Genomic DNA, 25,148 nt, shown 5'->3' with positions numbered 1-25,148 from the left:
GCCACATTTGGATAATGACTACCAAATTGGATATGACAAGTCTAAACTCAAACTTACCATGATAGCAGTGAGAACACCTGGCACTCATTCTTGTTTTCTAATACATTCTACTGAAAGGAAATATGGATTGTTAGAGAAATGGCTAAACTCCAAGCTTGGGAAAGAGAGGATATAAAATAGGCCCGGAACATCTTATTGTTACCAGAAGGCAGGGACATTTTAAAAAAAATGATGATGGCATGTCAAGAAAAATAAACAAAAACCCAAGAGCTTGTTTGAATAAGCTTCACTCCCACTGGCCAAATCTGGGGCTCTTTGAGCATCAGAAGAATTAACAGTAATGAACCCAGTGGAAAAAAAATAGGAAGCCATAAATCTATTCTGATGAGAAAAAAGGGAGAGAGAGAGGATGGGAGGGAGAGAAAGGGAAAAGGGAAACTTGTACATAGAGTAGGATTCTGATTAATGTAGAGTGAGCAGTGAAATTAGACAGTCATTGCAGTACTCATAGTAAGAATTGGTTGGGTAAGAATCAACGGTGCATGAAGAGTCTGGGGGCAGGATTCGGGTGAAGTGTGATCAGGAGTAAGATTAATATTGTCTTAACTGTATGGTAGAGAACCAGACAATAATCTTGCCTGAGTGATAGAAACTAATATGGGAAGGATGCAGTATCACTAAGGGTCTGATACAATATCACTATGAAGTATTCTGACCAGCGATACATACCTGAATTTAGTCTTAAGGAAACATCAGACAAAGCCAAAATCAGAAACAAAAACTGGCCTGTATTCTTAAAAAAATCAGTGGCATAAAAGCCAAGAAAAGCTGAGGAAATGTTTCAGATTGAAAGAGAGACTTAAGATATTTGACAACTGAATGAATATATGATTCAGGTCACAATTCTTTTGGAGGGAAAAGATTATGGGGACAATTGAGAAAACCGAACTATTGATGGTAGGTTATATTAAAACATTGTACTGATATTGAGTTTCCTGAGTGTACTACTTTACAGTTATGTGAGAAAATATCTTTATTCTAAGAAATACACATAAAATGTGTATAGGGATAAAATGACTAAGGCATCCATATTATGTAATAAATTAACTCCTATGCATCTGGCATTGTGCTAGCTATGTAAGATCCTTGGCAAAATTTAGAAAATAATTATTTAAATGATTTTCTATAGTGTTTAATCTAATAGGGTATTGGTTGAGAAAAGCTTATATAAAGGGCAATGGAGAGAGGTGGGTACCAGTAACATACCACTACCAGTAACATATAGTAGATAGATGGCTGATCAGTATTCTCATTGCAACAAATACATGTAAAAGTTATTTTTAAAATCATCATACTATTCAATACATTAGGGCAGCTTCTGGTTTCAGCTCCAACATGTAAAGAGCTTGAAAGTTGTTGCTCCTGTCCTTACAGCAAGAAGGTGAACAAACTGAAAATTGGTGCCTTTTCATGAACCCATCAGAGAATTGAGGCTGCATGGCACATTGCCACCCTGTAGTATGGAGAGACAGGCAACCCAGAGTCACAGCCAAGATCTGGAGGAGAAACCACAGCAGTCACAAACTAACTGGTTGTTGTTGTTTAGTTGCTCAGTTGTGTCCGATTCTTTGCAGCCCCATGGACTATAGTCTGTCCATGGGATTTCCCAGGCAAGAGTACTGGAGTGGGTTGCCATTTACTTCTCCAAGGGATGTTCCCAACCCAGGGACTGAACCTGCATCTTCTACATTTGCAGGAGCATTCTTTACTACTGAACTCATTTATTGACACCCTAACCCCTAGACATAAGATGAGGTAATTAGGGTAGACCTTAACCCAGTCTGACTGGTGTCCTTATAAAAAGGGAAATTTTTATACATACAGAACGAATGCCATGGGCAGATGAAGACTGAAATCAGAATCAATTCCTTGGTTCTTTTATAGACCAAGAAACACCAAAGATGGGCAGCAAAAACCAGAAGCTGGGGAGAATAGAATAGGTTCTTGCTGTCTTCAAAAGAAACCAGTCTTGCTGAAACACTGATCTGACTTTTAGCCTCCAAACTATGAAACAGTAAATTTCTGTTGTTTAAACCACTCAATTATGGTACTTTGTTATGATAAAGCTAGCAAACTATTACAGTGACCTTATTTGGAAATAGAGTCTTTGTATATATAATTAAGTTGAAGATCTTGAAATAAGATCATTTGGGGGTTAGGATGGGTCCTAAATCATGTGACTGGTATGCTTATAAGAGAAGGGAGAGAGAGGTTGGAGGCACAGAGATACAGAAAAGAAGCATTTGTGAGGACAGAAGCAGAGATTAGAGCTAGGGAATAGGGAACATCAGGAGCCACCAGAAGCTGATAGATGCAAGGAACAGTTCTTCCCTACAGCCTTCAAAGGAAGCTCAGCACTGATAAAACCTCAGTTTTGGACTTTAGGCCTCCAGAACTGTGAGAAAATTAATTTCTGTGATTTTAAGCAGCCTAATTTATGGCAGTTTGTTATGACAGCCCTAGGAAACGGATACAGAGTTTGGTTCCTAGAAGTACAATACTGCTTTAATAGATACATAAAGTTGTGGGTGTGACTTTGGGATTGGGTAATTGGATCCAGGTTGGAAGAATTTTGAGGTGTGTGATAATAAAGTCTAGATTCAGATGAAAACTCAAAAGGAAGTGAAGAGGATAGAAGACAAAGGTGCTGTCATCTTAGAGAATAGATGTATTGTCATGAGCAGAATGTTACTAGAAAGAAATATGAATGTTAAAGGTGATTCTGGTAAGATTTCTGGTAACATCAGGAAATGTTACTAGAAACTGGAAGGAAAGTGATCCTTGTTATAAAATGGTAGAAAAGTTGGTTGAGTAATACTCTACTGCTGAATGGAAATCAGAACTTGTAACCATTGAATTCTTGGATATTGAGCTAAGCAAATTATCAAGCAAAGTGTGGAATTTGCAGTCTGGTTTCTACTTATTGTTTACAGTTAAAATATCAGAGGATATGGGATTCTCAGGTGGTGCTAGTGGTAAAGAACCTGCCTGACAATGCAGGAGATGTAAGAGATGCTGGTTCAATCCCTCCATCAGAAAGATCCCCTGGAGGAGGGCAGCCTGTTCCAGTATTCTTGCCTGGAGAATTCCATGGACAGAGGAGTCTGGAGGACTGCAGTGCATAGGGTCTCAAAGAGTCAGACATGGCTGAAGTTGACTTAGCATGTATCAGAGGATATAGATAAATTGAGGAAGAAACTGTTAAGCAAAAAGAAACCAGAATTTGATAATTTGGGAAATTCTCGTGCTTCTGCAAAAAATTATATAGCATGCTCTGGAGAGAATCCAAGGATGTGGCTGGACAATTTTTTGCTAGAGAGATTATGCATATGACACTGGGATCCAATTTAGCTGAATCCAAGAAATAGAGAAATCTTGAGAAATCTGTATGCAGGTTAGACCTGGACATGGAACAGTTAGAACTGGACATGGAACAACAGACTGGTTCCAAATAGGAAAAGGAGTATGTCAAGGCTGTATATTGTCACCCTGCTTATTTAACTTATATGCACAGTACATCATGAGAAACACTGGGCTGGATGAAGCACAAGCTGGAGTCAAGATTGCCAGGAGAAATATCAATAACCTCAGATATGCAGATGACACCACTCTTATGGCAGAAAGCAAAGAAGAACTAAAAAGCCTCTTGATGAAAGTGAAAGAGGAGAGTGAAAAAGTTGGCTTAAAGTTCAACATTCAGAAAACTAAGATCATGGCATCCAGTCCCATCACTTCATGACAAATAGATGGGAAAACAGTAGAAACAGTGACTGATCTTATTTTCTTGGGCTCCAAAATCACTGCAGATGGTGACTGCAGCCATGAAATTAAAAGACACTTGCTCTTTGGAAGAAAAGTTATGACCAACCTAGACAGCATATTAAAAAGCAGAGACATGACTTTGCCAACAAAGGTCTGTCTAGTCAAGGCTATGGTTTTTCCAGTAGTTATGAATGGATGTGAGAGTTGGACTATAAAAAAAGCTGAGTGCTGAAGAATTGATGCTTTTAAACTGTGGTGTTGGAGAAGACCCTTGTGAGTCCCTTGGACTGCAAGAGATCCAACCAGTCCATCCTAAAGGAAATCAGTCCTGAATATTCATTAGAAGGAATGATGCTGAAGCTGAAACTCCAATACTTTGGCCGCCTGATGCAAAGAACTGACTCATTTGAAAAGACCCTGATGCTGGGAAAGATTGAAGGTGGGACAAGGGGATGACAGAGGATGAGATGGCATCATCTTGGATGGCATCACCGACTCTATGGACCTAAGTTTGAGTAAACTCTGGGAGTTGGTGATGGACAGGGAGGCCTGGTGTGCTGCAGTCCATGGAGTCGCAAAGAGTTGGACATGACTAAGCAACTGAACTGAACTCAGGAAATAGAGATGGCATTATTCAGATAAGATCTAGGGAAAACCCTCTTGTCTAATGACAGGGGTCATCTTGACATACAGGGGAGACCCACTAGGTTTTTGAGAATGTTATATTAACAGAAATTACTGGCTTAGATTGAAAGGGTCAGAAACTGCACAAAATGAAAGTTTTTAGACCCTCAAAATTTTACAGTCAGGCAATGCAAGATATAGCTACTGAGTAACAAACATGTACTAACCTTCTGAAAAAAAGAAGGTAAATCATAGACCTAAATGTGAAAGGAGAACAATAAAACTAGAAGAAAATAATATCTTCATGTCTTTGGGGATAGTCAACTTCTTAAACAGGATATAAACAATACTAATCATAAAAGGAAAATTGTTAATTTGGACTTTGTTAAAATTATGAACCTATTTCCATTAAAGACAGCATCAAAAAGATGAATAAAGCATACACTGAGTTAAGACACTTGCTATATGTTTATATTTGTATGTCTCCCTCTCTCCCTATGTATATAGCCAACAAAAATGTTGTATCCTGAATATATTAATAATTGTGAAAGTGAAGGTGTTAGTTGCTTAGTCGTATCTGACTCTTTGTGACCCCACAGACTATAGCCCGCCAGACTCCTCAGTCCATGGGATTCTCCAGGCAAGAATATTGGAATGGGTTGCCATGCCCTTCTCCATTGGATTTTCCCGACCCAGGGATTGAACCCAGGTCTCCAGCATTGCAGGCAGATTCTTTACTGTTTGAGCCACAAGGGAAGTCATTAATAATTAAATTTATTCCTAAAAAATAAGAAAATAGCAATCCAGTTAAAAATAGGCATAACCCAGAGTTGTAAACTTTAAAATGGTTAAAATAGTAAACTTTTATGTGTATTTTGCCACAGTAAGAACTTCTTTTAAATAAAAAAACAGAAGATTGAACAGATCTTTCATAGAGGAGGGATATCCAAATGGACAAGTATATAAAAATGTGTTTAAAATTATTACTCATCAAAGGAATGCAGTTAAAACCACAGTGAAATACACTGCATACATCTATCCTTATAATTCAGCAGTTCTACTCTTAGGAACTTTCCCAGGAGAAATGAATACATTTATACACAAAAAGACATATATAAGAATTATTGTAATAGCTTCCCACCCAGGTAGCGCTAGTGGTAAAGAACCCGCCTACCAATGCAGGAGACGTAAGAGGCACAAGTTTGATCCCTGGGTTGGGAAGATCCCCTGGAGAAGGAAATGGCAACCCATTTCAGTATTCTTGCCTGGAAAATCCCGTGGACAGAGAAGCCTGTTGGGCTACAGTCCATAGGGTTGCAAAGAGTCGGGCACAACTGAAGCAACTTAGCACACATTGTAATAGCTTTACTTATTAAAGTCTGAAACTAGAGCAATCTAAATATCTATCGGCAGAATTGTGGCATATCCATAAAAAGGATAGACTGCTTTTCAATAGTGTAGATGTGTTTCCCAGAATTATGTTGGCTGAAAGAAAAGAGCACATACTGTATATTAAACATAGATAAAAGTTAGCAGTGATAGACCTTACAGTTGTGGTCACTTCAGTGCAAGCGGTAGGACTTGCACTGAAAAGTCCTTGACCAGGAAAGGGTACAGCCAAGATTTCTGGGTTGATGGAACTTTTGCGTATCTCAGTCATGGTGATAGTGGATGCTACATGTATATGTGTGCAAAGATTGATCATGATACGCATCTTCTTCACTATAGAAGTATATATGGGTTCATGCTACACAGAGTTAGCCCATCCTTATTTTGGTCATCTCTTTTTACATAATAAACAATCCCCAAATTTAGTGGTTTAAAAACAATTTATAACCTCATGATTCTGTAAATTACCTGAGTGGTTCTTCTTTCAGTCTTGTCTAAGGGGTCTCATATAGTTACAGTGAGATGGCAGCTGGGGCTGGAGTCATCTAGGGTTTTGAATGGGCTAGAATACTTGGGTTTCATTCTCTCTTTATGTAATCTCAGAGCCTTTCCATGGAGCTTCTCCACCAGATTTTTCTTGAGCACAGTAGTTTTACCTGGTGATCCAGATTCTCAAAAATGCAAATATGAAAGCTGTCAGTGCTTTTTAAGACTTAGGTGTGGAATTAGTGCGGTTTTATTGGTTAAAGGGAATCTGTGTAGGATTTAATGTGGGAGAAACTATTCAAGGGCAAGAATACTAGGAGCCATCAGTAGGGACTACCATTCACCATCTCTGATTCCCAATTACTGACATCTCTCATATGTAAAAAAGACTTAATCTTTTCCCGTCAGTTCAGTTCAGTTCAGTTCAGTTGCTCAGTCGTGTCCGACTCTGAGACCCCATGGACTTCAGCACACCAGGCCTCCCTGTCCATCACCAACTCCCGGAGTTTACTCAAACTCATGTCCATCGAGTCGGTGATGCCATCCAACCATCTCATCCTCTGTCGTCCCCTTCTCCTCTCACCTTCAATCTTTCCCAGCATCAGGGTCTTTTCAAATGAGTCAGTTCTTCGCATCAGATGGCCAGAGTATTGGAGTTTCAGCCCCAATACTTATTTTCCCCTGAAGACCTCTAATTTCTCATCTCATTACCTCATTAGGTTCAGGCTTAAAAACTTAAAATCATCCTCTTAAATCATGTCCAGGTACCTGCACTGAGACTTTTTATGTATGGCTCCCCAAGTGTTTTTCTTTAGGTTTAGCTCCTCATGTGTGGTTTCTCTGGATGGAAAGATTTGTGAACTAATGTTATTAGTTATTTGATTTATACTCAACATATAATAGTGAGACAGGGATAATCAGAAGAAATACTGCTCAGATAGGGGGAATGGGAAGAATATAGCAGTTCTGAAATACACAGTTACTGCATGTTGCAGGTTTGTTAACGTGGGCCTGTTCCTCTGGAAATGGTTCTTTCTTAGCTATTAGTTCTGCCCTAGCAACTCCTGGCTACATCCTCTGATGTAATCTTTTCTTTTCCATAAAAAGAAGCACCTTTTAAAATATGGAGTGGTTTTCTCAGCATGCTTCCTCTCTGTAAAAGACTGAAGGCCCAGAGGTCTTGTCATTTTGAGCTGCTTCTGTCCTAGTACAAGTTCAAGTCTAAAACTTCATGGTGTTCCTATGTATCACATTGAAATAAACTCCATTATAGAAATATCATATCTGTATACCTCTTCAACACACGCCCTTATTGGGTTTTGGACTTCGGGTGAGGCTGCTGTGGGACAATACCCTGAAGATACTTAATGGCATTTTTTGTGTAGCACAAGGCGCACCTTTAAGATTCTTAAGAGCCCTCTTGTCCACATGCGAGGATCTGTGAACATGTCTCAAACCTTTCTAAGGTCTTGGTTTTCCAGTCTCATCTCTGAGATCCTGACTTTGAGGCCACAGTTTTACTGGCAGCTCTCTGGATTTGACCTTTGTACTGATGTCATTTCTTACTGTGTGAAACTTTTGCTGTCTGGAGTGGCTGTAAATGAGAAACAGTCTTATTTTTGAACCCATCAAGTCTTAGTTCTGTATTTTCTTTAAATTTTGCTTGAAAACTTAGCTCCTTTTGTACCTGAGCTCATTACTCCATCCATACTTAATCATAGGCAGTTAAGTGAACAATTGGCACTTGAATATTCTGCCTAGAAACCTCCTTAGCCAGATCTATGAATTCATTATGTACCATTTTTATCCTCCACATTTTTATAGGCAATTGTTACACTACTTGTTCTATCAGAGCAACAAGATAAAAGAAATAGAGGTAAAAGGATTGGGATAATTATTTAGAATCATCATTTGTAGAGGTTATGATCCCTTTGATGGGCAAAATTCATAAAAAGCATAATTTAGTATGCATTTTTCCTTGATTTTGTCCCTTTTGCAACACTAATATCTAATAAGAATGTCAAATAATAATAGCTAATAGTTATCAAGCAATTATATGTGCCAGACACTATTTCAACTTATGAATACCTTATACATATTTCTTCTCTCATGCCCGATTTTATACGAGAAAACTGAGGGGGGGGGAAGAATTGGAAGATATGAAAATAAATGAAAAAATATATAGGTTAGAGGAGAAGATTCAGCATATGTGTTCACAGAGGGAAACACCTAGGATAGCTGGCTTCTGCAACCATTTTGTCCTGAAGCTTTGACAGAAATTTTCAAATTTGGTGCAGTTGCTAGTAGATGATGGTTATAGGGGACGCTGTTGGGCTCTTTTTTGAGGCCTGAAACACACGGCCAGTTTTCACTTCAGAACATTTTTGACCAATGTTTTCCTCATCAGTTCAGTTCAGTTCAGTTCAGTCAGTCAGTCGTGTCTGACAGACACTTTGAGACCCCATGAATCGCAGCACGCCAGGCCTCCCTGTCCATCACCAACTCCCGGAGTTCACCCAATCTCATGTCCATCAAATCGGTGAGGCCATCCAGCCATCTCTTCCTCTTTCATCCCCTTCTCCTCCTGCCCCCAATCCCTCCCAGCATCAGAGTCTTTTCCAGTGAGTCAGCTCTTCGCATGAGGTGGCCAAAGTACTGGAGTTTCAGCTTGAGCATCATTCCTTCCAAAGAACACCCAGGACTGATCTCCTTTAGAATGGACTGGTTGGATCTCCTTGCAGTCCAAGAGACTCTCAAGAGTCTTCTCCAACACCACAGTTCAAAAGCATCAATTCTTTAGCGCTCAGCTTTCTTCACAGTCTAACTCTCACATTCATACATGACCACTGGAAAAACCATAGCCTTGACTAGACGGACCTTTGTTGGCAAAGTTATGTCTCTGCTTTTCAATATGCTATCTAGGTTGGTCATAACTTTCCTCCCCAGGAGTAAGCATCTTTTAATTTCATGGCTGCAGTCACCATCTGCAGTGATTTTGGAGCCCAAAAACATAAAGTCTGACACTGTTTCCACTGTTTCCCCATCTATTTGCCATGACGTGATGGGACCAGATGCTATGATCTTCATTTTCTGAACGTTGAACTTTAAGCCAACTTTTTCACTCTCCTCTTTCACTTTCATCAGAGGCTTTTGAGTTCCTCTTCACTTTCTGCCATAAGGGTGGTGTCATCTGCATATCTGAGGTTATTGATATTTCTCCCCGCAATCTTGATTCTAGCTTGTGCTTCTTCCAGCCCAGTGTTTCTCATGATGTACTCTGCATTTAAGTTAAATAAGCAGGGTGACAATATACAGCCTTGACGTACTCCTTTTCCTATTTGGAACCAGTCTGTTGTTCTATGTCCAGTTCTAACTGTTGCTTCCTGACCTGCATATAGGTTTCTCAAGAGGCAGGTCAAGTGGTCTAGTATTACCATCTCTTTCAGAATTTTCCAGTTTACTGTGATCCACACAGTCAAAGGCTTTGGCATAGTCAATAAAGCAGAAGATATTTTTCTGGAACTCTCTTCCTTTTTCCATGATCCAGTGGATGTTGGCAATTTGATCTCTGGTTCTTCTGCCTTTTCTAAAACCAGCTTGAACATCAGGAAGTTCACAGTTCACATATTGCTGAAGCCTGGCTTGGAGAATTTTGAGCATTACTTTACTAGCGTGTGAGATGAGTGCAATTGTGCGGTAGTTTGAGCATTCTCTGGCATTGCCTTTCTTTGGGATTGGAATCAAAACTGACCTTTTCCAGTCCTGTGGTCACTGCTGATTTTTCCAAATGTGCTGGCATATTGAGTGCAGCACTTTCACAGCATCATCTTTCAAGATTTGAAATAGCTCCACTGGAATTCCATCACCTCCACTAGCTTTGTTCATAGTGATGCTTCCTAAGGCCCACTTGACTTCACATTCCAGGATGTATGGCTCTAGGTGAGTGATCACATCATGATTATCTTGGTCATAAAGATCTTTTTTGTACAGTTCTTCTGTGTATTCTTGCCACCTCTTTTTCATATCATCTGCTTCTGTTAGTCCATACCATTTCTGTCTTTTATCGAGCCCATCTTTGCATGAAATGTTCCCTTGGTATCTCTAATTTTCTTGAAGAGATCTCTAGTCTTTCCCATTCTGTTGCTTTCCTCTATTTCTTTGCATTGATTGCTGAGGAAGGCTTTCTTATCTCTCCTTGCTATTCTTTGGAACTCTGCATTCAGATGCTTATATCTTTCCCTTTCTCCTTTGCTTTTCACTTCTCTTCTTTTCATAGCTATTTGTAAGGCCTCTCCAGACAGCCATTTTGCTTTTTTGCATTTCTTTTCCACGAGGATGGTCTTGATCCCTGTCTCCTGTACAATGTCGTGAACCTCCGTCCATAGTTCATCAGGCACTCTATCTATCAGATCTAGTCCCTTAAATCTATTTCTCATTTCCACTGTATAATCATAAGGGATTTGATTTAGGTCATACCTGAATGGTCTAGTGGTTTTCCCTACTTTCTTCAATTTAAGTCTGAATTTGGCAATAAGGAGTTCATGATCTGAGCCACAGTCAGCTCCTGGTCTTGCTTTTGCTGACTGTATAAAGCTTCTCCATCTTTGGCTGCAAAGAATATAATCAATCTCATTTCAGTGTTGATCATCTGGTGATGTCCATGTTTAGAGTCTTCTCTTATGTTGTTGGAAGAGGGTGTTTGCTATGACCAGTGCATTCTCTTGGCAAAACTCTGTTAGCCTTTGCCCTGCTTCATTTCATATTCCAAGGCCAAATTTGTCTGTTACTCCAGGTGTTTCTTGACTTTCTACTTTTGTATTCCGGTCCCCTATAATGAAAAGGACATCTTTTTTGGGTGTTAGTTCTAAAAGGTCTTGTAGGTCTTCATAGAACCGTTCAACTTCAGCTTCTTCAGCGTTACCGGTTGGGGTATAGACTTGGATTACTGTGATACTGAATGGTTTGCCTTGGAAACGAACAGAGATCATACTGTTGTTTTGGGGATGCATCAAAATATGGCTTTTCAGACTCTTTTGTTGACCATGAAGGCTACTCCATTTCTTCTAAGGGATTCCTGCCCGCAGTAGTAGATATAATGGTCATCTGAGTTAAATTCACCCATTCCAGTCCATTTTAGTTTGCTGATTCCTAGAATGTCGACGTTCACTCTTGCATATATATGGAGCATATATTATGCTTACGTTTTCCTCATAACACTGGCTAAATACTCAGGCTGCAGAGAATAGTAGGCTTAAAAAAAATCATCAGTGACAAAACCCCTTCAAAGAAGGGTGGCACTCTCAGTTTACTCTTAAGATTTTTTTCTTAAGGTCTGACTGATTGGGAAAAGGTCTGTAAAATACAGCAAACACTTAACTGAAAATCTTGAAGGGCCAAGAACAAATTAGAGATAGAAAACCATATGAGGGCAGCAACCCATAGTTAACTGAGCGCACTCCCCATGTAGATTAAAGAGAGAAACCCGCAGTTTGTCTGCTTAGCAGTGGGGAAAGGGAATCCTCTATGGAGAAAGATTACATCATTTGGAGCCTTTGTGATTTTTAAAAATATACTGTCTGGCATTCAATCAAAAATTACTAGGCATCCCAAAGGATAGGACCAGATGACTAGCCTTCAAGAGAGAAAAACAGACAAATTAGATTACTAAGATATAGATAGTAATGGAGCATATATTATGCTTATCGGTTAAGAGCATGCTGTGCTGTGCTTAGTCACTCAGTCGTGTCTTTTTGTGACCCCATGGACTCTAGCCCTCCAGTCTCTGTCCATGGCATTCTCCAGGCATGAATACTGGAGTGGGTTGCCATGCCCTCTTCCAGGGGATCTTCCTAACCCAGGGATCAAACCCAGGTCTCCCACATTGCAAATGGATTCTTTACCAGCTGAGTCACCAGGGAAGCCCAAGAATACTGAAGTGGGTAGCCTATCCCTTCTTCAGGGGATCTTCCTGTCCCTGGAATAGAACTGAGGTCTCCTGCATTTCAGGTGGATGCTTTACCAGCTGAGCTACCAGGGAAGCCATAATGGAATATAAAGTGAAAGTGACTAAAGTGAAGTCGCTCAATCGTGTCCGACTCTTTGAGACCCCATGGATTACAACCTAAGAGGCTCCTCTGTCCATGGGATTTTCCAGGTGAGAATACTGGAGTGGGTTGCCATTTCCTTCTCCAGGAGATCTTTCCGACCTGGGGATCAAACCCAGGTCTCCCACATTGTAGGCAGATGCTTTACCGTCTGAGCCACCAGGGGAGTATAAGATATAGTTAATGAACCAAAAGACTTATTAAGATAAAATACTCAAATAGAAGCACAGAGATAAAAATAGAAAAATAACATACACAAACAGAATTAGAGAACTGTGAATTAGTGAAAAAAATTAACCATATATGTTATTGGACTCTGCTGCTGCTGCTGAGTCACTTCAGTCGTGTCCAACTCTCTGCGACCCCATAGACGGCAGCCCACCAGGATGCCCCGTCCCTGGGATTCTCCAGGCAAGAACGCTGGAGTGGGTTGCCATTTCCTTCTCCAATGCGTGAAAGTGAAAAGTGAAAGTGAAGTCGCTCAGTCATGTCTGACCCTCAGCTACCCCATGGAGTGCAGCTTTCCAGGCTCCTCCATCCATGGGATTTTCCAGGCAAGAGTACTGGAGTGGGGTGCCATTGCCTTCTCCGTATTGGACTCTAGAAGAAAGGAAAGAAAATAGGGGGTAAGTAACATTTGAACAGGGAGAAGGAAATGGCAGCCCACTCCAGTGTTCTTGCCTGGAGAATCCCAGGGATGGGGGAGCCTGGTGGGCTGCCATCTATGGGGTTGCCCAGAGTCGCACATGACTGAAGTGACTTAGCAGCAGCAGCAACATTTGAACAGATAATAATAGTATTTCCGAAACTAAAGCAGGACATCAACTGATGGATACAAATTCTCTGAAACTCAAAAATAACAAATACATAGAAATTATATCAAGACATAGGAGGCCTGCTAAAAAGTGAGGACACAGAAAAATATTAAAAGTAGGGTAAAAAAGATATATTACCTTCAAATGAGGTCAACAATAAGACCTAACTACTAGGTAGAAGGAGCTTCCCAGGTGGCACTAGTGGTAAAGAACCTGTCTGCCAGTGCAGGAGCTATAGGAGATGCAGTTCTCTCCCTGGGTTGGGCAGATTCCCTGGAGGAGGAAATGGCAAGCCACTCCAGTATTCTTGCCTGGAGAATCCCATGATCACAGGAGCCTGGAGGGCTACAGTCCATAGGTTGCAGAGTCTGACAGAACTGAAGTGACTTAGCATGCATGCACACTAAGTAGAAATAATGGAAACCAGATGAAAAGGTGAATATACTTAAAGTGCTGCAAGAAAAAAAGTTAATCTGGTATTCTATATCCATAAAAATATCCTTAAAAATGATGATATACAAAAGTTTCAAATAAATAAAAATGGAGGGAATTTGTTGATAGCAAATCTACACTAATAAAGACAACAGGAGAAGGAACATGATCCTATATGGAAACAGAATTGTAGAAAGAAGTGAAGAACAATGGAAAGAATAAATATATGGGTAATATAAATGTTGACAATAAAAATAATGGTAGTATAATGTAGTGTTTTAACTATATATGGACTTGAAATGCATTACAACAGTAACAAAGAAGAGAGTGAATGGAGTTTAAAAGTGTTCTAATGTTCCACTGTTTTCAGGGAAGTGCTAAAAGGAATAATTTGTTTTATACTCTAAAAGCCATAAGTTACGTATGCATTGTAATCTCTAGGAAAACCACTAAAAGAGAAGAATGTATAAGTTTAAGTTAATTGAGGGGAAAAACATGACAAAATATTTTATCAATCCTAATAAACCAGATTCAGTGAAACATAAGAACAAATATACATATGCAAAAATTTCCATATGCAATATAGAAAATAAATCCAGTTTCTGGTTCTTTGCAAAGAAATTGTTAAATCTCTAGCAAGATTCCCCAAGAAAAATTGAAAGTTGCTTTGACATTTATAAATTTGTTAATGTAGTAACCCACATTAAGAAAAGCCAAGTAATCATTTCAATAGATTGATAAAAAGTATGTGATTAAGTTCAACATTAACATAGTTAAAAAAAATACTTTGGCAGAGAAGGCATATATTCTGATAAAGTGTATACAGAAAAAAATCTGCAATCATTCTTAATCCTTGTAATTTTTAATTATGAAAAATTTTTAGAAGATTTACTGTATAATAAGGGACAAAACAATGTGTCTTTTGGCCATTTCTGTTCATGTTGAACTGGAGAGCCTATCCAGCATGTTTGGAACCTTATAAGTAAAAATAGTTCAAGGTTTTAGGACTGAATGAAAGAATCTAAACTGTCATGACTCGTAGAGAATATGTTTGATTAATGGAAAAATCTATCTAGGAACCGGGCTCCTCCTGACTTTTTGTTTGACTTTTGAGCATTACCCTTACTCACAAGACTGGGGCGGGGCAGGGACCACCATCACAGGTGAAGAATGGCATGCTAAATTACCTTCTAAAGGGAAGTTTCTAAAGGTTGCACAGATTACTCCTCTTCATGGTGTTCTGACTAGAATTTAGTAATTTGTAGATGCAAGGACACTTGGGAAATGTGCCCAACTGAAAATCAGGAGTTTTAGAACAGGGAGGAAGACAACACAGATATTGGGAGGAAAGTAGCAGTCTTTATCACAGGCTCATGGAGGCGGGACAGGAAGAGAAGTCATCAAAGGTATTGGCATTGTTCTGTTTCTAAAAGTAGGATAGTGTGTAGAGAGAGGTGCTTTTTAAACGTTATTTTATACCTCCCTTATAAATTATATACTCTTCTATATATATGAAATGGTTCATTACTAAAATTAAAACATGTAGTGGATAGTTTTCAGGCTTTACTTTGCTTGAATCTTATGCAGCATATGGTATTGTTGATCACTCCCTCTAGACATTTGAATTTTTATTGGCAAGAATCTCCAGGTTTTTCTCTTATTTCTCCATCCATTCCTTTTCAGCCTCCTGGGCTTCACTTTCTCTGCAGGGGAAAAAAGGCCTTTTCCTAGATGCCCCTCACTTGTCTCCATAATTATTAGGATAGTTTCAAATTGGCTAATGGGTTTCCTGGATTTGGAAAAATTGCAAGAGAAAACTAATTACATGGTAAATATTCAGATTCTATCACCTTTTATTCATAATGTTCTAGCCGTACATGGAAAAAAGAGAGGTTATCACATTTTTTTCTTTGTAATTTTAAATAATTGTTCCTTATATCTTTTTGAACTACATCATAAAAGAACAAATAATTCTAGAGTGAGTCACAAGTACCAATGCATCTTGTAAAGGTAAGAAATTGCAACTGTTCCCATAGATAGATAGCATCATTAGAATAAATTTTGGAAATAACTCACAGCTTTATTATCATGTCCCACATGTTATATCTTCTTACAAAATCATCAATTTGCTTGACCACCCAGAATAATGACTGCATTTCCTAGACTTTTTGCAGCTGAGTATGATTAGCTGACCTAAGTCTTGGCCAATGCAATATAAACAGAAGTCATTACACGATAAATTTTAGCATATATTAACAGGAACTATTTTTACCCCAGTGGAATAGTCTAAGGCACACATGTATTTGAAAATTCTATTCACTTAAGTTTTTTTAAGAGCAAATGAGATAAAATTCATTTGGTCAGCACTCAAGCTTCAACCATATGTTAGGGATTGTGTCAGATTCCAGGAATACAGGATTAAACAAATTATAGTCCCAACCTTCAAGGAGCTCACAGTCCAAAGGAAATCTAGTTAAATGCTATGGCAGGCATGGCTATGCCTTGCTCTGTCAAAACACAGAGAAAACATGCCAGTTAGCCAGGAAACTCAAACTCAAGAAAATTGACAAACTTAATTTAAGTTTACAAAGTAATTTTTTTTAAAATAGCATCTAAAATTCTGTTATGAGCATTTTAAATATCATTTCAAAAAAGAGTCCTAATGATACTATAGTAGGTGGAGGAAAGAGGTGACAGAAGGAACACAAGTAAACTCATATTAACTTTTAAAATGTTTTTTCTGTTTTATAGATTTTTTTCATTGGTTGTATCCTTATCTGCCCTGTTAGTTGCTCAGTCATGTCCAATTCTTTGTGACCCCTGGACTCTTGCCGGCCAGGCTGCTCTGTCCATGGGATTCTCCAGGCAAGAATACTGGAGCGGGTTGCCATTCACTTCTCCAGGGAATCTTCCCGACCCAGGGATTGAACCCTGGTCTCCCACATTGCAGACTGATTCTTTATAGTCTAAGCCACCAGAGAAGCCCAACTACTTATAACCAGAAAAAAATAATTTAAGAACCCAACATTTAAACATTATATATTTTTAATGTAGCAGTGTAACTTTTTTTATTTAGCAACATGATTTTCATGAGATTTCTGGAATCTTAACTTTACCTTAAACTGAGACTCATGTAACACATTGCATATTTTATACATATCTTTTCTTTTTTTTATTGAAGGATAATTGCTTTACAGAATTTTGTTGTTTTCTGTCAAACCTCAACATGAATCAGCCATAGGTATACATATATCCCCTCCCTTTTGAACCTCCCTCCCATTCCCTTCCCATCCACCCCTCTAGGTTGATACAGTGCCCCTGTTGAGTTTCCCAAGCCATACAGCAAATTCCCGTTGGCTATCTGTTTTACATATGGTAATGTAAGTAATGTTTTATTTTAAATTCAGTTTTATTTAATGTATATATATGATATTCTTCATAGTGTTTCACTATTGTTCCAGTGTAGATATTACCTGGCATTATAATTCAAAGCAGACTCTAGTTTCACTCATTGGTTATAACAGATTAGAAGGAGGAAAACAGTACAGTTGACCCTGGAACAAGGTGGGGTTAGAGGCATCAACGCCCACACAGCAAAACAAAAAAAGGTCTAAGGCAATGTATAACTTTATAGTCAGTTGGCCTTCCTCCCTGTCTTGTGGTTCAGCATGCAAGGATTCAGCCAACCATGGCTCATGTAATACTATAATACCTATTAAGTAAAAAAAACCCACATATAAGTGGACCTGCATAGTTCAAGCCTGTGTTCAAGGGTCAGCAAGAGGCACAATTCTTCTTAGCACAGTACCTGCTCAGTGTCACATTTCTCACTAATCTGAAGTGTAATCATTTTCTTTTGACCTAAAGTTGTTCAAACTCATTTATCTTTTTCATGAAGTGCTCTCTCCAAGGTGATTCAGTAATCCAGGACTTCTCGCTGATGTCATTCACACACTGTACTATAACTGTTATATTCTCTCTGAATCAGTTTTCAAAAAAAAATGAAGTCTTTATTATTCTTTTTTCCTTACAGACTTTGCCTTCAAAAGAAACAAGGTTTTTTAATACCACACAGATGCCTTGCCTGCAGTCAGCTTCAATTTGGAGTAGCTGTGAACACAATTCAAAGTCTCAGATGTTAACAGAACATGTATCAGAGTTAGATTCTTCTTTCCATTCTGTTCTATCATTGCCATCAGGTAAACCTCCTTATAAATTAATTAATGAATTAATGTTCTGTAAGTTGATTTTTTAATTCCTTGGAAACCATTTTGACTAACTTTGCAAAGTACTTAGCTTTTGATCTCCCTTTGAGTGTTAAATTTTTTAGCATTTTATTGATAATATGGCTATGGTATTGAAATGTTTCTCAATAAGTCAGGGTTCTTTTTCTAATGTGTGTTTGTTTTTTTTTGCATGGAGTTTTCCCACCATATAGTATTCCCCCATCTATAATCAGCATTGAATTTCAGAGAAGAAAACTGTCCATCTTTAGACGTACTCAACTTTTGAACCTCAAAAATACCAGTAATCTACAATGGAGCAGATGAGGCATTGCATCCCTATGTCCCTAATATGGCTTTAAGTTTCTCTCCAGTTCCTGTTTTCTGTTTGAATGTTTCCAGTCTTATGTACATTGAAACTGAAGTAAATATTTAGGGTAAAAAAAGAAAACATTCTTCACACTGGTTATCTCAAGTTCATTTGTTTATGGGAAGATATCTCAAATGAGCTTTTATTTCCTTTTCAGCTTTTGGTTCTAATCATCCAGGGACTGCTCTTCTTTGTAAAGCACCATTTCTTGTACCTATTCCTGCCCTGAATCTTACTTGGGTTTTTACAGTATTACAGTGGTTTCTTAGCTATACCATACATTGAAGTAAGCTCCTGGTAGGAGCTGTTTCACTGTATCTTTGAGGAAACCTTAATAAAAGAAAGAAAAAATATTTATGACAATAATAACACAGCCAACATTTGATCTTAGAATCCACTGGATCCTATAAGCACATTACATTTTCCTCTAATTCTTGCAGCAACCCCATGAGAGTGATTGTTGTCTTCTTTATCTTACATATAAGAACATTGAGGCTTAGAGATGTTAAATTACTCATCCAAGAGTACACAGCTAGTAAATGATGGAGACAGGATTTGACCTGAAGTTGTCATTCTGCAGAGCCATACTCCTAACCATACTCTTTACTTCCTGTTTTCTTATTAGTAAATTTGTTTCTGATGAAAAAACCTGAGATCTGGCATAAGTATCTTTCATCCTACTAATGTTACATCTAATAAATTAAGGTTAGCTTCCTTACCTACTAGTTAGGGTTATCTGTTTCTTCTTGTGTTCATTTAATAAAAATCTGAATACCTGCTGTATACTAGGTATGATAGGAAAATGAATGCAAATAAATCCCTCAAGGTACTTGCATTCCAATTCGACAACTGAAATATAAACTATTAAATGGAATAAAGTGTTATGAAATTTTACTAAAAGCTCACAGGTTACAGGGTGGGTTCTAAGGAAGGTATATGAGTAGAACAAGCACCTTCCCCACTTATGTCAGGTTTTCCAACAACTAAAGAACAGTGGTAGAGTAGGTGATACTCTATATAAATAGGTGATGTTTCTTTGGAGAAACTTGTTTTGGTAATTGGAAGTATCAGAATCCTGAAATGTTTATGCAGTATATTTAATATGTATTCTTATTTTCATTTTGTTATATAGTTTTCTTATGGTCTTAGTATAGTGATAGCATTGAAAGCTATCTTACCTCTGCCCCATGGGAAAGTTTCCAAGATGATACTTATGAACCCATTTTTGTGTGCATATTTTTCCACACTTGAGTATGGATCTGCTATTAAAATACATTATTTTGATGGAAACCTACTTCTTTGTTTAAAATTGAGACTTTTTCTGGATCTATGTTAATTTATGCATTCATAATTAGTTCTCTTAAAAATATCTTCAGTAGCAAAACTTTGAATAAATCAACCACTTTATAAAATATTTCTTTATATTTCTTAGGAAAAAGTTTAGGTATCTCTATTGAATGCTTTTTAAGATGATTGTTTTTGCATTCTTTATTGAAGAAAACATGCTTTGGTTAATAAATGTGAAGCACATCTATTTTATTTACTTAGCTTCTCTTTTGGCTGTGAGAATGTGGAATATAAACATAGTGAATTGAACAACTCTCCTAAGTCTCTACTTAAGAGAAGAGAACTAGTTTGTCAGTATGTTTTGATTTTTGTAAAAGTAGATTTAATTTTGTGATTGATTCATAACAGTAGTAAACTAAGGGAATGTTAAATGACATTTTCATAAAAGGTTGCATCTGAAATATAGTGTTTTTCCTTCAAGTAATTAAACTTGTATAATTATGTCTTTTGGAAACTTCAGTATTTCAAATGCAGTTTTCTAGGGGTCGGTGGTATGGACTCAGGTTTGACTATATATTTTATTAAAGACCTTTGGGAGCATTTGTTTCATCTGCAAGTAGTATTTAATGTTTATACTTTTGTTCACCTCATGTACTATTTTAGTTTATGCAATTGTTCATAGTCTTTATTTAGTATGCATAATCAGTAATTTCCAAAATATTGCTTACACTTGGAAAGAATATTTTGTCACTTCTAATAGTTGTGATGTTTCAAGCTTTTGCTTATGTTTCTAAATCTTAATATGGGACGGTATGAAGAGTGATTTCACTGAAAATATTTTTGTTTGCTTTATTTTTCTAGATGTGCCTCTTCGTTTTCACTTTGAAACACTGTTAAAAAAAACTGAAATAAAAGGAGATCTTACTGAAAATAAATTTTTAGGAGACTGTATCATATCTCCATCACCTGGTATGTTACTTATAAATCTTGTACTTTATATATTTTTTACATCTTTCATATACTTATTACTTTTGCTAAGGACATAAAATTTAACAAAGGAATGAATGTAAGTCCTTAATTTTTAATATTCACTTTTCATACATCACACACAAATAGAAAATACACAGCAGTAATCCTAACAGGAAATGTGCAATACTTACTGAATATTGAATGAGAATTACAAAATGTTATTGATAAATATAAAAGGAAATTTAAATAAACATGGGAAAACAGCACTACTGGATGGTAAGAATAATTAGGATATCAGTTCTTCCTATTGGTTTATGTTTGGTGCAGTGTAACTTAAAGTTCTAAAAGAATTTGGTTAACTTAAAATAATTGTAAAGCCCATTTGAAGAATTAATAGGAAAATGTAAAAGGAATTGCTGGAAAAAATATTGAGAGAATCTAGCCCAACCACATATGAAAACATTACAGAAATCTATAAACATTAGCATAGATTCTGTTTTGCTTACATTTAGCAAAGCAGATTCATGAAGCAGACTACATAGCTTATTCTTTATTATTTAAAGGAAGAATTGTAATCAGTAAGAAAGTGGAGAACTATTCAATAAAGAGTATTGTTAGTCATTTTGGGGAAAATGTTTATACACTCATATCATTTATCAGTAAATTCTATATGGTTCCAAGAATTTTAAATAAAACACTAAAGTTACATAATAAAACTTGAAAAATTATAATGAAACTCTAAATTGGGGATGGGGACATTGTGCTTGGAAGCAATCAGAAAAAGAAAGAAAATACATCTGCATATTTCTCAACATCAAAATGTTACACTAAACAAGATATTTCCAAATGAAATCGTCATCTCCCTCAAAAACTCAGCAATCAACTGAATGTGAATACCTGTTAGACGTGGAGTTTTGAAACATAACAGATCTTTAAATAAACTTAAGAAACAAGTAGCCTTTAAAAATACCAATAATAACCCATTAGAATTTGTAAAATAATAAATTATCCTAGACATATTGACAATGAAAATATAAAATATCTAGGCTTAAACTTAACAAGAAATTACATGAAAGAAACTTGAAAAGTTTCCTGAGGAACATAAGGGTATATGTGCTTGTATGGAGAGAAATACTCTGCTCCTGTCAAAAGAAAAGTTGTAACTATAGGTGTCATTTTTCCTCAAATGAACTTATAATGTAATTCTAATCAAAATCCCAGAGGCACTCTTCTTAAAGTAAATGTTGAATATCCAATAAAACTTTTAAAAGTTCTATAAGGTGTCAATCCATAAAGGACAGAAATGGTGATGAAATTCCAGTTGAGCTATTTCAAATCCTAAAGGATGATGCTGTGAAAGTGTTGCACTCAATATGCCAGCAAATTTGCAAAACTCAGCAGTGACCACAGGACTGGAAAAGGTCAGTTTTGATTCCAATCCCAAAGAAAGGCAATGCCAAAGAATGCTCAAACTACCGCACAGTTGCACTCATCTCACACACTAGTAAAGTAATGCTCAAAATTCTCCAAGCCAGGCTTCAGCAATACGTGAACCGTGAACTTCCAGATGTTCAAGCTGGTTTTAGAAAAGGCAGAGGAACCAGAGATCAAATTGCCAACATCCGCTGGATCATAGAAAAAGCAAGAGAGTTCCAGAAAAACATCTATTTCTGCTTTATTGACTATGCCAAAGCCTTTGACTGTGTGGATCACAATAAACTGGAAAATTCTGAAAGAGATGGGAATACCAGACCACCTGACCTGCCTCTTGAGAAATCTGTATGCAGGTCAGGAAGCAACAGTTAGAACTGGACATGGAACAACAGACTGGTTCCAATCGAGAAAGCAGTACATCAAGGCTGTATACTGTTACCCTGCTTATTTAACTTATATGCAGAGTACATCATGAGAAACACTAGGCTGGATGAAACACAAGCTGGAATCAAGATTTCCAGGAGAAATATCAGTAACCTCAGATATGCAGATGACACCACCCTTATGGCCGAAAGTGAAGAACTAAAGAGCCTTTTGATGAAAGTGAAAGAGGAGAGTGAAAAAGCTGGCTTAAAACTCAACATTCAGAAAACTAATATCATGGCATCTGGTCCCATCACTTCATGGCAAATAGATGGGCAAACAGTGACAGACTTTATATTTTGGGGCTCCAAAATCACTGCAGATGGTGACTGCAGCCATGAAATTAAAAGACGCTTGCTCCTTGGAAGAAAAGTTATGACCAACCTACACAGCATATTAAAAAGCAAAGATGTTGCTTTTTCAACAAAGGTCTGTCTAGTCAAAGCTATGGTTTTTCCAGTAGTCATGTATGGATGTGAGAGTTGGACAATAAAGAAAGCTGAGTGCAGAAGAATTGATGCTTTTGAACTGTGGTGTTGGAGAACTCTTGAGAGTCCCTTGGACTGCAAGGAGATCCAACCAGTCCATCCTAAAGGAGATCAGTACTGAATACTCATTGGAAGGACTGATGTGAAGCTGAAACTCCAATACTTTGGCCACCTGATTCGAAGAACTGACTTATTTGAAAAGACTCTGATGCTGCGAAAGATTGAAGGCAGGAGGAGAAGGGCATGACAGAGGATAAGATAGTTGGATGGCATCACCAACTCGATGGACATGAGTTTGAGTAAGTTTCAGGAGTTGGTGATGGACAGGGAAGCCTAGCGTGCTGCAGACCATTGGGTCGCAAAGTGTTGGACGTGACCGAGTGACTGAACTGAACTAATAAGGTGTCAGATATCGAAATATAGAGGTATAATCATTAAAACATTTTGATGCTGTTAGAAGCCAAGGGAACTAAATAAAAAGCCTAGAGATAAGCCCAAGGATTTATTATATGAATGATATTTCCTATTAGTGTGGAAAAGATAGCCTAATAAACAATAATAAACAATTCTTATGAAGCATTCCTTATACACTAGTACAGTAATGAAGGGCTTTATATCTGTAATTTCCTTTAATCTGTACAACCGTGTAAGGTTTCAGTACACACAGGCAAAGTTGTGTCTGACACTTTTTGTACCCATGGACTATAGCCCATCAGGCTCCTCTGTCCATCGAATTCTCCAGGCAAAAATACTGGAGTTGGTGACTATTCCCTACTCCAGGGGATCTTCCCAATTCAGGGATTGAACCCAGGTCTCCTGCATTGCAGGCAGATTCCCTACCATCTGAGCCACCAGGGACAACCTTTCACACACAGCCACAGTGGACTGCTAAAACCTTTAAAATCATTTTACCGCTCCTTTAATGCAAGATATAAAAAAGTTTCCTATCTTAACATCTCTTTTCTGTTGAAAGAAATCTTATTTAACAGTTTTTGATGGAAAAAATCTATCATTCTGTCTTAAGATGATTGTTCAAGCTGGTGGCCTTCCTATTAAGTATGAAAGTGATTTGTTTAGACATAATGAAGTTAAGGTGGCTATGAGCTCAAATGTCCTATATACATTTGTTTAGCTCTGTTAAAGCGTTTTTAAAACTGTTCTGCATAGTATGTCAGGCTATAGGGTATTTTCTGCTTGACTAACTTTTCCTAAATCGCAGTTAAGATGTAGCAGATGCAAGATTCAAATCCAAGTAGTCTTGCTTAGAGCCCACGTTTAAAATGACTTTTTTTCTGTAATCAGAGGTATTAAGGAATGACTTTTTGGTAAAATAACATGAGATCTCTATGTCATATAGCACCTTAAAACAAATTTAAGGTGGATGAAATTAAGGTGGATAAAATACATTCCAGATAGATTAAAGAGGTAAATATTAAAAGTGGCATCTTAAAAGAATTAGAAGAAAAACTAGATGTATTCATGATAATAATGAAAATGCTAATGAATCAAAAGAGAGGGGATATATGTATACCTATGGCTGATTCATGTTAAGGTTTGACAGAAAACAGCAAAATTCTGTAAAGCAATTATCCTTCAATTTAAAAATAAGTAAATTAAAAAAAAGTTATAGCTAACATGTACTGGGTATCTATGTGACAGACACTATGCTAAATGTTTTTCCTTTTTCCAATTACATTAATAATACTGGACATTTAATCATCAGTTCTGGGAAAACTGTGTAGCAAAAATAGTACCCTCAAATATTTCAGGTACAATTAATTGATACAAGCCTTTTGGGAAGTACTGTGAAATGCATTTGTTATAGCCTTGGCGCTAGTGGTAAAGAACCTGCCTGAGACACGCTGGTTCCATCCCTGAGATGGGAAGATCCCCTGAAATGCATTATAAGGCCTTTAAATGATTAATTTTTTTTAATCTCATTAAGAAAAAAAAAACTTCTGTACTTGTTCACAATAAACGTTTACTAAACTGTTAACCCTATTCTGACCTGATAAATCCATTTCCAGGAACCCAATCTAATGCTAAATATGAAACCACCTTTATTCACAGATATACTTAACATTATTTGTGGTAATGAAAAATTAAGAACAACTTGGAGAACAGTAGGAATATGGTTATCTGTCTAACCCAATGGAACATACATTTTTAAAAACATTGTAAAAGTTTATCTAAGGATATAAACATTTATCCAAGAATGGCGAGTGATCTAAAAGGACAAAAGTTGTACTTCTATGTATGATACAACTGGACTTTGCAGGGAG

The 25,148-nt window shown here is 37.3% G+C and overlaps 1 protein-coding gene across 8 annotated transcripts in view; it reads left to right on the top strand.

Annotated features, from left to right (window-relative positions):
- KANSL1L (KAT8 regulatory NSL complex subunit 1 like) overlaps positions 1–25,148 on the top strand; it is a 126,914-nt gene that overhangs the window by 86,790 nt on the left and 14,976 nt on the right. For all 8 annotated transcript variants that reach the window (XM_055573334.1, XM_055573333.1, XM_055573330.1 and 5 more), the window contains exons 7-8: positions 17,706–17,871; positions 20,414–20,521. In XM_055573334.1, the coding sequence (XP_055429309.1) occupies positions 17,706–17,871; positions 20,414–20,521 (274 nt within the window). The remainder of the gene's footprint in view (positions 1–17,705; positions 17,872–20,413; positions 20,522–25,148) is intronic.

This window comes from Bubalus kerabau, chromosome 3 (genome assembly GCF_029407905.1).
Source record: "Bubalus kerabau isolate K-KA32 ecotype Philippines breed swamp buffalo chromosome 3, PCC_UOA_SB_1v2, whole genome shotgun sequence".
NCBI classification, from domain to species: domain Eukaryota; kingdom Metazoa; phylum Chordata; class Mammalia; order Artiodactyla; family Bovidae; genus Bubalus; species Bubalus kerabau.
The sequence above is the reverse complement of the archived record's forward strand: the minus strand, read 5'-3'. Positions and strand labels throughout refer to the sequence as shown.